The 14,091-nt window shown below is 43.8% G+C and overlaps 1 protein-coding gene across 1 annotated transcript; it reads left to right on the top strand.

The window, feature by feature from the left end:
- The first annotated feature begins 248 nt into the window (after nucleotides 1–248).
- LOC141147873 (uncharacterized) lies at nucleotides 249–13,743 on the top strand. The gene is made up of 5 exons (XM_073635039.1): nucleotides 249–443; nucleotides 2,675–2,768; nucleotides 11,406–11,535; nucleotides 12,509–12,573; nucleotides 12,987–13,743. The coding sequence occupies exons 1-5, from the start codon at nucleotides 249–251 to the stop codon at nucleotides 13,358–13,360; spliced, it is 858 nt and encodes a 285-aa protein (XP_073491140.1). The 3' UTR covers nucleotides 13,361–13,743.
- Nucleotides 13,744–14,091: the final 348 nt, after the last annotated feature.

The raw sequence follows: 14,091 nt of genomic DNA, 5'->3' as shown, positions 1-14,091 counted from the left end.
TGGTCATGGCAGCTCCAGAACCTAGGGTTCCCATACCAGAGCGTTTTGCTGGCAATCGCAAAAAGTTTAGGGCTTTTAAAAACGCTTGCTCTCTGTATTTGGCTCTGCAACCCAGGACCTTTTTGTCAGAAGTGGTAAAAGTTGGGTTCATCATTTCCCTCTTAGCCGATGAACCACAAGCTTGGGCGCATACTCTAATGGAACAGAGGAATCCTATCCTGAATTCAGTAGATGCCTTCTTCGAAGGTATGGCACAACTTTACGACGACCCCCAGCGCACGGCCACGGCTGAAACCTTATTGCATAACCTGAGCCAAGGACGAAGGCCTGTAGAGGACTATATTGTAGAGTTCCGGAAAAATTCAGCTGATACTGGCTGGAATGAACCTGCCCTTAAATATCAGTTTCGTCAAGGGCTGTCTGAAGCACTGAAGGATGAACTGGCCAGGATCGAGACCCCTGATTCTTTGGAAGACCTCATCCAAATTACCACTAAATTGGATCGTCACATGCGTGAGAGACGCACAGAGCGCTTTCAGACTTCTCGCCCTACTTGGATGACGCCTAAACCGACTCCTGTCCATCCACCTTACACAGCTCCACCGGTTCCTGCCACTTCTGAAGTTGAACCAATGCAGCTTGGTCTAGTCCGTGCCCCACTCACTTCAGAGGAAAGACTACGTAGACGCCAGGGTAATCTGTGCCTTTACTGTGGGGGTTCTGGACACTTTCTCCGTTCCTGCCCTGTGAGACCCAGTAAGTCCTACCTACGGCCTGCTATTAATCAACAAGTTACCGGTTCTTCCCAGCCTTACGTTACTCTTTTTGTCTCTTTACAGCTTCCGGAAAAGGAGGTTCACCTACCCGCCATAATTGACTCCGGAGCGTGTAGCTGTTTTTTGGATGTCTCATTAGCCACAAGCTTGCATGTTCCTTTGATCACGAAGAGCCAAAGTCTACGAATCCACCTTGCCGATGGGTCTCTTCCTCGCTCTGGGCCCATCACGCAGGAAACCAGACCCATCCTTACCACTACCGATACTGGCCATCAGGAATACCTCCGCTTCGATATAATTTCTTCTCCAATGTTCCCTATAATCCTGGGACTCCCATGGCTTCAAGCCCACGAACCACAGATCAACTGGAATAAGAGAGAAGTCTCTTTCTCATCTCAATATTGCTCCAGACATTGCCTTCTCCCGGCCCCAGCTTCTGTTTCTACCATCTCAACCACGTCTAACAATCTGCAACATTTACCCGAAAGCTACCTAGAATTCAGAGATGTATTTGATAAACAACAGGCAGACTGCCTACCACCTCATCGGTCTTACGATTGCCCCATAGACCTGTTGCCGGGTGCTGAAATTCCTTTTGGCCGCATTTTTCCTTTGTCCGAAACAGAATTAAAGGCTCTTAAAACGTACATTGACGAAAATCTTGAAAAAGGGTTCATTCGCCCCTCTTCATCACCGGCTGGAGCTGGTATTTTCTTTGTAGAAAAAAAGGACGGATCCCTCCGACCTTGTATCGATTACAGGGAATTAAATAAAATTACCGTCAAGAATCGGTATCCGCTTCCTCTCATCCCGGAATTATTCCAACGCTTCAGATCTGCCCGCATCTTTTCCAAACTAGACTTGCGTGGCGCCTACAATCTCATCCGGATCCGAGCAGGCGATGAATGGAAGACTGCCTTTAGATCCAGGTTTGGACACTATGAGTACCTGGTAATGCCGTTTGGACTCTGTAATGCCCCGGCCACGTTCCAACACTTAGTGAACGATATCTTTCGTGAATATCTTGATAACTTTCTAGTAGTCTACCTTGACGACATTCTCATTTTTTCAGCCACTATTGAACTCCATCGGGTACATGTTAAACTGGTTCTCTCAATTCTCAGAAAACACAAATTATACCTCAAGGCAGAGAAATGTGAATTTGAGAAGACTACAGTCAATTCTTAGGATTCATAATTTCAATTGACGGCATTGCAATGGATCCCCAGAAGGTCAAGGCAATCCAGGAATGGCCAGCTCCTGTAGACAGAAAAGGGGTACAACGCTTCTTAGGTTTCTCCAACTTCTACCGGAGATTCATTGTGGGGTTTTCTACTATCGTGGCTCCCCTTACTCAACTGACACGCCAGCATAGTCGTTTTCAATGGTCTTTGGAGGCTCAGGAAGCATTTCTAAAATTGAAAGCACTATTCTCGTCCGCACCAGTCTTACGACACCCGGATCCAGCCCTGCCTTTTATTCTGGAAGTTGATGCCTCCGAGACCGCTACTGGTGCCATCCTTTCCCAGAGACAAGGGCTCAAGGCTCTATTACATCCCGTGGCTTTTGCATCCCGGAAATTAAGCATTCCCGAGAGAAACTATGATGTAGGCGACAGAGAGTTACTGGCCATTAAATTCGCCTTAGAGGAGTGGAGATATTTGCTGGAAGGGGCATCCAATCCTATCATGATCTTTACTGACCACAAAAACCTGGAGTACCTGCGAACTGCTAAACGTCTAAGACCCAGGCAGGCCCGATGGGCCCTCTTCTTTTCCCGATTTAATTTTCACATATCTTATAGACCAGGTACAAAGAACGGAAAAGCGGATGCACTTTCAAGGATGTTCCATGAAAATTCCCAGGTAACAGAGCCAAGTACCATTTTGTCCCCGCAGAATTTCCTTCTAGTTACTCAAGGAGACCTAATGTCCGCAATCAAATCCACATCTGCTCAATGCTCTGAACCTCAAGTATCTTCTATGGAGAAACGTAATGATTTATTTTGGTCTCATGGAAAAATCTTCGTCCCGGTGGAATCTAGGCTCCTAACTCTACAGTCCTTTCATGACCACAAGCTAGCAGGCCATTTTGGGTCACAAAAAACCATGGAATTGATCTCACGTTTCTTTTGGTGGCCAGGCTGGAGACAAGATTGCAAAAACTATGTTTCATCCTGCATTCCATGCCAGCGCAGCAAGGGCTCAAATGCAAAGTCATGGGGCCTGCTCAAGCCCTTGTCTATCCCTGAACGCCCATGGGCGGAAATCTCCATGGACTTTATTGTGGATCTACCTCCATCGGGGGGATTCACAACTATCTTTGTCGTAATTGATCGACTCTCAAAGATGGCACACTTTCTGCCTATGGTGGGTACCCCCTCTGCCTCTGCTACTGCTAACATGTTTTTTAAAGAAATTATCAGGCTTCATGGTACCCCAGTGAGCATCACCTCTGACAGAGGAGTTCAATTTACTTCTAAATTTTGGATGGAATTATGCAAGACCTTGGAAATAAAAATTTGCTTGTCTTCTGCTTATCATCCTCAAAGTAACGGCCAGACGGAAAGGACAAATCAAACCCTGGAACAGTACCTCCGATGCTTCTGTTCAGATTCCCAGGATGAATAGTCCTCCCTTCTACCATATGCAGAATTTGCATATAACAACTCCATCCATTCCGCTACCAACCAGACACCTTTCTGGTCCAATTTTGGATTTCACCCCTCCTTTCTTCCAGTTTCCATTCCTGAATTGTCTGTCCCTGCAGTGCAAGATCGAGTAAGCTCTATCCAGTTAAATTTTCAAAAGATCAAAGCAGCGATGCAAAAGGCTCAGGATGACTACCAAAAGTACTACAACAAGGGAAGGAAGGAGAATCCGGCCTTTAAGGTAGGCGAAGAAGTGTGGCTGTCAACTATCCATCTCAGACTGCCAATTCCCTCCCGGAAACTGGGGCCAAAATTTATAGGTCCTTTTAAAATAAAAAGGGTAATCAACCCCGTCGCTTTTGAATTAGCCCTTCCTGATGCTTACAAGGTGCACCCAGTCTTCCATGCATCCCTCTTAAAACCTATTGCTCCCAGCCCTTTTCCTGACAGAGAAAAACCTCCACCACCTCCAGTTCTAATCAACGGAGAAGATGAATTTTAGGTAGAAAAAATTTTAAATTGCAGGAAAAATGGCAGACAGCTGCAGTATCTAATCAAATGGAAGGGTTATCCTTCTGAGGATAACTCTTGGGAACCAGCCAGGAATCTACATGCTCCTCAACTTCTCCAGGCTTTTCACCGAGAACATCCAGAATTGATGTCAACCTTGGGTGTCCAGAGGCCACCCCTCGGAGGGGGGGGCACTGTCAGAAGAAGCCTTCGTTCCGGTCCGGTCGTTTTTTACGTATTCCCGGCGGAACGGCGTTTCGGGGCATGCGCGTTCGCGGCTCAGCGTTACGGCGCTCACGCACGCGCACTGGTGCACACCCAACGTGATTCCCTGGGCTGCCTATAAAAGGCGCTCAGAGGGTCAAACAAATTGCTGGTTTGTCTCAGCTTCCTGCATTACCTGAACCTGTCTCCTGAACCTCTGCTTGACTACCCGTTGTGACCCGGATCTGCCTTGGACTTCTCTTGCCTCGCTCCTGGACCTGACCTCTGCCTGTTAATCGGATTCCCACCAATCTCCTGTGTTTGACCCTCGGCCTGTTACCTGGACTGTCTCCTGTCTCCTAGCCTGACCTCCTGCTTGTACCTTGGACTCTCTTTGATCTTGTCACCTTGCCTTGCAGATCCTGCAGTACCATAGTACTATCCCGGTGTTTGATCCCCTGCCTGTACCTGCCTACCAGCACCTGCACAACGGCTCCTCTCTATCAAGACCTCACCAGCAAGTCACCTGTGGTCCATTGGGGAGCCTGTGCCTCTTCGTGCCGTTCACTCCCTGTCCCAACTCCAGGGGGCGGACTGCGCTTAGTCGCAAAGGCAAAACCGCTCTCGGCATCTCGGCCTCGGTGAGTACTATCTTTGTCACACAGGGGAAGCATATTTGATATGCAATTTTGGATTTGACAACAGTATCACTTCATAGCCACTCAACCTTTGGGCGGACATGTGTTGCGTATGTATATTCCTCAGCAATGTGGACACATTATGAGTAGTAGTATCATGGCCCAAAGTGAAAGTTGCAGCCATCTCTACCACCATTGCACAAGATGCTAAAGCTCTGAGACACACGGGCATGCCCTGAACTGGTACCAGTACCACCTTTGAGAAAAAAGCAACAGGGCGGAAACACAATCAGCACCAGTACGGGTGCTTAGTGAAAGCGGGGGTGTTTTAAAAGTTTTGGTGAATATCCCATTTATTCCCATTGAAGGCTCAGCATCCACGACCTCTCCCCTATAAAAATCCTTGCTAATTGTACTACAAGTGGCTCCAGAATCAGGCAAGAATGGTACCTCATGCCCGTCTACAAGCAATGAAATTATAGGCTGTTCATGATAAGAATGAGAGACAAGTGGAAATGCCGGGATACTACCTTCCAGGCAGCTTCATTATGACTGCTGTTGTTTCCAAGAACTGGGGTACTTAATACTGTGTTGCTGCTGTACTGGGGTTGGTGCCCGAGGGGGAGTGGGGGCAGCGGGTGGCCCTGAATTTGTACACTCCTGGTCATACCAGGGGCATTGGGCTTTCTAATGTCTGGGGTCTCCGCAGTTAAAACACCCTGTCTTAGGTTGCCTTTGCTGGAAGTCCCCTCTTTGTGGCTGTCCTCTTTCCCTATATCCACCTCTATAACCCCCTCTGTTCTGTCCCCTTTTCTTATAAAAGTTTCCCCTTTGAATTCCTGAGAAATTATCCTGGTAATGTGTCAGTACTGGTGTTTGTTTGGGATGTCAAAACATCCTGCTGCGTCTTTTTTCAGTCAATTGTTTTTGAAAGTCAGTCATACTCTTTGTAGCACAGTCTGAAATCTGCTGTCTCACGATGAGTGCATATTTAGGGGTCAGGTTGCTAAGATAAGTCTGTATTAAAAGACTGTGCATTTCATCTTGAGTGTTAAGTCTGGCATCTTGTGTCCAGACTTCCTGAAATCTTTTCCAAAATTTCAACACTGACTCTGATGATTTTTGTTTGCAAGCTACTGCAGTAGGGAGTGATGAATTGTTAATGAAAACTCTTTTCATTTCCTTCTCTAGCTCTTCCCACATAAGGTTCCTTCCTTCAACAGTGTTTAGTGAATAAGCCTCTGCCTTTGTGGTGGGTGCCTCTAGGACATTTATGGTGGGCACTTTAGTCCAATCCAAAGGTGAGGTAGTTCCCACCAAACTGTCTATAATGAACCTTATATCTTCCTGTGTATAATTTCTACCCTTACAAGCTTTCTTTAAATAAGCTATCTCCCCAAAAGCTGATGTGGAGGGTTTGGGGCAATGTTTGATAATAAGACTGATGTCCTCAATATCAATAGACTTCATTACCAAAACGTCACCCACAGTCATGAAAGGAAAATTCTGCATAACTAGCTGCGTAGTTACTTCCTCTTCTTTTTCCGGCTGCTCTCTGTCAGCTGCCTGTTTTTAAAACTGCGTGTTTTGTACTCTGACCCTCTGCAGCATGTGCAGCTTCTGCAACCTGTTTTAACTTCTGCATTGCACTCCTAGTTTGGGCAGGATCTTCTCTATGCGGTCCGCGGGGCATCTTTGGTTTATGTTCCTCCGCAGGTGTCTTTTCAGCCTTGGGTAATTCCTCATCCATAGTGGAGGAGGCAGCACCGGTCGGCTGTTGTATTTGTGAAACTATAGTCGGTGGCTGATCTATTGGGACAGCAACCTGTGGTTCTGGTGGGACCACAGACAGTGCCTGATCCACCACTGCACCCTGCTGTGGAACGGGTGCTGGGAGAGCAGGTGCCTCTGCAGGTGGCACACTATTCTCAAATGGACAGACTGCTGCAACTGCAGCCAAAAACTCCATATCCTCTTTAGAGAATGAGGGGTATATTTGTTTAGGTGATTGTGGTATGTAAGGTGGAGGTGGCGGGGCACAGGAAACTGGGGCAAGAGCTAGTGCACATGGAACTATGGACGTGAAACCTGATTTAAGTCTCTTCTCACAAGCATGTAACCCCGGGGCTTCCTTGTCCCTTGGATTCAGACTTTTCTTTTTTATTTTCTTATCCGCTCTCTCATACCAGTAGGGGGCATACAATAACCAATTTTCCCCGCCTTTCCTCATATATTCCTTATCCCATTGGGGATCCCCCATGTAATATGGGAAGGCTTCCCTATCTCCCAAGCAAAGGCCCTTAATCATATCCATGTGAAGTGTATAATTTTGACCCTGTCGGGGAAACATATTCTGGCTACATAACATTTACGTCTCTCCTACATCTGGGGGGGGGAATCTTCTTCCCTGAAAGTTGACCCATAATAATACAGTGGTGGACGCCACCTCACCTCGCAGCCTCCGACAAAATCCACACAATACACGTACAGATTATCTTATTTTATATCTTATTTTATCTTCTAAGCGATAGAAAAAGGTAAGCAAAGAGGTTGGGTTTTTCTGGCACACTCTATCAGGTATCTTTATCAAACTTCTTACAGTACTGTATTTTATTACTTTGGGCTTTTCAGAACCCTTGGAACTATCTCAGAGTTCCTTATACTGCCGTCACCCGAACAGACTTCTACCGAGGTTCATACATTTACATAAATGTTTTTAACACTAAACCTTCTGTTAATCCCATGTAGGGAAACAGTCTTTTAACTAGAGGTCACGGCAAGAGAAATAATAATAATTAAATCAGACTTACCGGACTTAAAAACTTGGATGATGACTGCCCCACTTCTGACACCAAAGCTAAAAGGGTGTAGGGATGTTTTAGGAGCAAATGAACCCTCGTATAATATCCTACCTAGAGTGTTCCTTCAAACCCATCAGGCCTGGAGACCACTCTGATAAGAAGTTATGACACGCAGTCAATACATGCAGTTCTCAGAATGGTCTGAGGATTTTATTTCCGTGTTTCAGCTTATATAAACAAAATGACATCACAACAAAAGTCCAACCCTTACATTAATATATGGTAAAGATACAGAAGATACAGGATGTTTTAAAACAAGCAAAAATAGAATATTAATAACTCATATAGAAACTAATAACAGGAAAAGGCTAACAGGAAAGGGGCTAGCACATCATTTCGTCATTTCGGGGAAATTAGACCATTTACAAGAAACTTAACTTCTCATAAACGTCACATATACATATTATTCTAAAATGGATACACATAATATGAGGGTGTATAGCTACAATGGTGGACAGCAAGCTAAAATATCCCTTCATATATATATATAGGACAAATGACAAAAATTCAAGATGGTAGAGACAAACACATAATGTTGGGGGCAGATGTAAATTCTACAAACAATACCCCATAATGGCAATGAAAGAAGTTTGTTTGAAGGCTTTGCAAATTTATTAAAACTAAAAAATCCCATGTACATAAGTATCACAGCCTTTGCCATGACACTCAAAATTGAGCTCGGGTACGACCTGTTTCCACTGATCATCCTTGAGCTGTTTCTACCACTCGATTGGAGTCCACCTGTGGTAAATTGATTAATCAGTTGATTGGACATGATTTGGAAAGGCACACACCTGTCTATATAAGGCCCCACAGTTAACAGTGCATGTCAAAGGTCAAACCAAGGAATTGTCTGTAGACCTCCGAGACAGGATTGTATGAAGGTACAGATCTGGGGAAGGGTACAGAAAAATGTCTGCAGCATTGAAGGTCCCAATGAGCACAGTGGCCTCCATCATCTGTAAATGGAAGAAGTTTGAAACCACCAGGACTCTTCCTAGAGTGGGCCGCCCGGCCAAACTAAGTGATCGAGGGAGAAGAGCCTTAGTGAGGGAGATGATCAAGAACCCAATGGTCACTCTGACAGAGTTCCAGCATTACTCTGTGGAGAGAGGAGAACCTTCCAGAAGAACAACCATCTCTTCAGCACTCCACTAATCAGATCTATATGGTAGAGTGGCCAGACGGAAACCACTCCTTAGTAAAAGGCACATGACAGCCTGCCTAGAGTTTGCCAAAAGGCACCTGAAGGACTTTCAGAACATGTGAAACCAAATTTTCTGGTCTGATGAAACAAAGATTGAACTCTTTGGCCTGAATGGCAAGCATCATGTATGGAGTTAACCAGGCACCGCTCATCACCTGGCCAATACCATCCCTACAGTAAAGCATGGTGGTGGCAGCATCATGCTGTGGGGATTTTTTCAGCGGCAGAAACTGGGAGACTGGTCAGGATCGAGAGAAAGATAAACAGAGACATCCTTGATGAAAACCTGCTCAAGAGCACTCTGGACCTCAGACTGGGGTGAAGGTTCATCTTCCAACAGGACAACGACCCTAAGCACACATCCATGATAACAAAGGAGTGGCTATGGGACAACTCTGTGAATATCCTTGAGTGGCCCAGATTTGAACCCGATTGAACATCTCTGGAGAGATAAGAAAATGGCTGTGCACCGACGCTCCCCATCTAACCTGATGGAGCTTGAGAGGTCCTGCAAATAAGAATGGGAGAAGCTGCCCAAAAATAGGTGTTCCAAGCTTGTAGCATCATACTCAAAAAGACTTGAGGCTGTAATTGGTGCCAAAAGTGCATCAACAAAGTACTGAGCAAAGGCTGTGATACTTATGTACATGGGATTTTTTTTCCTTTTTATATTTTTTTAAAAAATTGTAAAGATTTCAAACAAATTTCTTTCAGGTTGTCATTATGGGGTATTGTTTGTAGAATTTTGAGGAAAATAATGAATTTAATCCTTTTTGGAATAAGGCTGTAACATAACAAAATGTAGAAAAAGTGAAGCACTGTGGTGGATTTTTCCAGAGGCACTGTAAATTTCTGAAGTAGTGGTAACAAATTATGGGGCACATATTCCTAATATGAGAAGAGATAATCACCCCTAGATATTTAACCTTTCCATCCGCCTTAAGTTGTGAGGGGGTTGTGTGGGGGTTTCTTTTGTTGCTTTTCAATTAGGGATGTGGTGACTGTGTACCCGTTGTTTTCTCTGGAGATGAGAGATTTTTTTCATGTGATACCTACTAAGTGTATGCTTGACACAGGACTTGTGCTAGTGTAAGGGTTAATTACTGTGAGCAGTGCCATCGAACAATCCCAATTTAAGGTTTTGTTGTGCACTGCACCTGCAGGCTTGAGAAACGCATGAAATGCATTGCCTTTGCAACCCACTGCTATATTTCACAGGGAGTGCATCTGTACACATATAGACCATACACATGGTCTGTATGATATGGGCTCTATCATGGAGTACTGCTCTGTGCATAGGAGTGAGTCCCCTTCTTTCTCCAGCCAGTCAGAACTTACAGAATGATCCAGTTTGGATCTGCCGGCTACCCTGGCCATGGTGTCAGTGTACATCCTCCTATGGCTATGAGGTTAGGTACAAAGTTCCTTCCCCAACAGACACATGTGAGTGAAATCTATCTCAATTTTATTTACTTTTATCAAAGAGTTTAACTGCACAAGATTGTGTGCTTCCCTGTTCTCTTTTCTCTTTGTACTCTTATCCCAACTGTGAGCTGTGTTCCTGACTGTGAGCTGTGTTCCTGACTGTGAGTTGTGTTCCCGACTGTGAGCTGTGTTCCTGACTGTGAATTGTGTTCCTGACTGTGAGTTGTGTTCCCGACTGTGAGCTGTGTTCCTGACTGTGAATTGTGTTCCCGACTGTGAGTTGTGTTCCTGACTGTGAGTTGTGTTCCCGACTGTGTGCTGTGTTCCCGACTGTGAACTGTGTTCCCGACTGTGAACTGTGTTCCCGACTGTGAGCTGTGTTCCCGACTGTGAGCTGTGTTCCCGACTGTGAGCTGTGTTCCCGACTGTGAGCTGTGTTCCCGACTGTGACTTGTGTTCCTGACTGTGAACTGTGTTCCCGACTGTGAACTGTGTTCCTGACCTGTGAACTGTGTTCCCGACTGTAAGTTGTGTTCCCGATTGTGAGTTGTGTTCCCGAATGTGAGCTGTGTTCCTGACCTGTGAGCTGTGTTCCTGACCTGTGAGCTGTGTTTCTGACCTGTGAGCTGTGCTTCTGACCTGTGAGCTGTGTTCCTGACTGTGAGCTGTGTTCCTGACTGTGAGCTGTGTTCCTGACTGTGAGCTGTGTTCCTGACTGTGAGCTGTGTTCCTGACCTGTGAGCTGTGTTCCTGACCTGTGAGCTATGTTCCTGACTGTGTACTGTGTTCCTGACCTGTGAGTTGTGTTCCTGACTGTGCGCTATTCTCCTTCCTGTGTGCTTTACCCCTGAGTGTGTTCTATGCTCCTGCCTGTGTGCTATGCTTCTATTTGCATGCTTTGCTCATCTTTTGGGGCTTTGCTCCTGTCTGTGTTCTAGGCTCCTTCCTGTGCTCTAGGCTCCTTCCTGTGTTCTAGTCTCCTGCCTGTGTTCTAGGCTCCTTCCTGTGTGCTCCTTGTGTGCAATGCAACTGTGTTTTCGCTTGTGATCTCCTCTATAATTTACAGAGACTGATTTTAAAAATATACATTTTAGAGGATCAGTTGTTACAAATAAATAATGTTTTGCTTTCTAGGGAATTTGTTACCTCTTAATGAACGTGTTGAGTGGTGTGATGACTATGAGGAACATTTGAATAGAATATTGGACCGAAACACGGACTCCGAAATAAATACAGATTTCATTGTTCCAGTCTTAGTACATGCGTAAGTAAGAACTATAAAAGTAGATTGCCATGTAAGAAATAATATTTATTTACAGTTTAGATAAAATGTAATTTTGCTGAGTTATTTACCTAAAATAATAGACAGGAATGTAGGAGAGAATGGATACTATCTTTCATTTGCTCTGATATCTGTATGCAGATCTGTGGGGGAAATGTACAATTCAGGAAACTGAGCAACTGTGCAAGCATTGTACGAGTCTCAAAGATCGGAAAATATATTTAAAAGATGAAATAATTTATTTGTGTATCAATTGGCTAATTGATATTTTACATAATACACAGTTCAGGGGAAAAAATGCAAGGCTCAGGAACAGCCTAGAGATATTAAAGCGGTATTAAACCCAAAATAAAAAATGTAATTTTTTAAATCTGTTTTCACTTGGTGATATGGCCAGTAACACACCTCCTGTATTAGAGCACCCCCCCACTCTGGATGAAGGAGATGAGGGGGCACATTTGGATAATAACATTGTCAGTCTGGGGGGAGGGGAGGGTTAGATGGACTAGCCAATTTAACTACACTAACAAATTGAAGCCAAACTCCGGGTGATACTTCATGATCAGTCACAGCAAACAGTTTTTAGTTTTTTTTTTCCTTTTGACAAAAAATGTTTTACATAAATAAATTAAAGCTGATCAATTTAAGCACCACCGTCAGTGGTAAATGGTTTGTCTCATCCCTATAACTGCAAGAGAGCTTGTTGTGTTGAGAAACAACAAACTTATCAACAGGATCACCAGATGAAAATAGAAGAAAAAAAAGCCTAAGAAAGAAAACAAATGCAACCATCACATCTAATGATTGTAAGCTGCAATATAATAAATGTTTACTTTTGGGTTTAATACCGCTTTAATGCTCTACTGATGTACATATATCTGTATTTGTACAGTATGTTATTTGTGATCTTTTAGTTTAAAAATATCCACATGAATTGCTTTACTTTCTCATGCAGGCCAGGATGGATGTACGATAAGGAAGAATATAGGATTATGTTGGAAACGGCACGAAAACTAACAGGTATGGTGTCTGAGCAGAAGAAATGTGGCCATTTACTAAATTGATAAAACACAACAAAGACCCCACAGGACTTTAAATCCAGCAACATTACAGGAGATCTCTGGTCACAGCATATATTTTCATTTTATAACCTCAGCACTTTTCATTTTTATACTAAAATTGCTGTGTAATCAGCATTACAAAATAAATGTTGACTGTAAATTCTGTCCCATTAGCAAAAATAAACAACAACAAAAAAAACGCTAACAGGGGTTTAAAGCCCATGATAGCCAAAAATAATAATAAAAAATAAGTTTTGTCCTTCTGTACACTTTAATGGTTTTAAATAAAATGTCCTTTTCAATTTGCAGAGAAGGTGAATATCCTTTATTTTTAGCATTTTGATGTTTTTGTGCATTTATTTGCATTCTTAGGAGTCACTCCGGTCATTATACTGACTCACAAATCCAGAGGACAGAGCAAAGAGCGTTCCTTTTTTGAAGATTTGGGAATTGCACCACAAAACATCTACACCATTGAGAATTATACCAAGGAAGATCATCAGAAACTCAGGGAGAAGGACGAACAGATCCTGAAAATCCTCCTCCATATTATAGAGGATGTCAAGTTCGCCATGAGATACAACAGAGATGCAAAAGCTGAAAAAAAACAACGACTGACATTTGTGTTGAACCACTTAAGCAAAATGAAGATTGAGAAAGAAAGAGAACGTCTCCTCTATGAAACTCGACCACCAAAGCCAGAAAAAACAAGTGCAAGGTCAAGGGACGGTTGTATTGTATCTTAAGGTGGTTGTATGCAATCTTAGAGTGATTCTAAAGGCAAAACATTATTAATCTTCATGCATTCCTTGCAATAAGCTGCAACTCTTCTCCCTTCACTTCCTTTTCTCACAAAGAGACACAGACAGCAGGGGGAGCCATTTATATCCTGTGAGGAGGGAGGAGATGGCCGAGCCGCACTGTGTTTGTTTATGGACCCATACAGCCGGGCTCAGGAGTGCTCTGACATGGGTGCCCCCCATAGCACACAACATGCTATGGAAGCAGAAGTAGGGAAGACCCTCACCATGCCAATATCCAAAATATATATTCAAGGACTGATCAAGTAAAAAAATCAACAGACTTTGTGGGCACATAACAGGAGAGAGAGAGAGTGAGAGAGAGAGAGAGAGAGAGAGAGAGAGAGAGAGAGAATCAGTAAAAAAGTATAAATTTTTTTACAGCATAGTTAAAAAAACATATAAACAACATACAAACAACACCAGTTAACCAATAATGCAGTTATAGAGGACTGGAATGGTACAAAGATTAATTTAATACTGTATCAAGGTCATAGAAACATTTCTGATCAAGTAATGCCTCCAAAAACTTGCTTGTCGACGCGTTTCACTAAAATATTAGCTTCCTCAGGACAGATACTGGATAGGTGCTGGTAAACTTGTGGCTCATGGTGTGGGAGAACTTGACCAAACTGACAAACAACCAAAAAAACGAAATTGCATATGTGTGTCTATAG

Source organism: Aquarana catesbeiana, linkage group LG06 (genome assembly GCF_042186555.1).
Source record: "Aquarana catesbeiana isolate 2022-GZ linkage group LG06, ASM4218655v1, whole genome shotgun sequence".
Lineage (NCBI taxonomy): Eukaryota > Metazoa > Chordata > Amphibia > Anura > Ranidae > Aquarana > Aquarana catesbeiana.
Note: the sequence above shows the minus strand (reverse complement) of the source record. Positions and strands in the feature narration are given on the sequence as shown.

Coding starts and splice junctions, on each gene's coding strand:
- LOC141147873 (XM_073635039.1), top strand. CDS start 249: ATGGCACAACTTTACGACGACCCCCAGCGCACGGCCACGGCTGAAACC. Junction 11,536..12,508: donor GTTCCAGTCTTAGTACATGC/GTAAGTAAGAAC, acceptor TTTCTCATGCAG/GCCAGGATGGATGTACGATA. Junction 12,574..12,986: donor AACGGCACGAAAACTAACAG/GTATGGTGTCTG, acceptor TTGCATTCTTAG/GAGTCACTCCGGTCATTATA.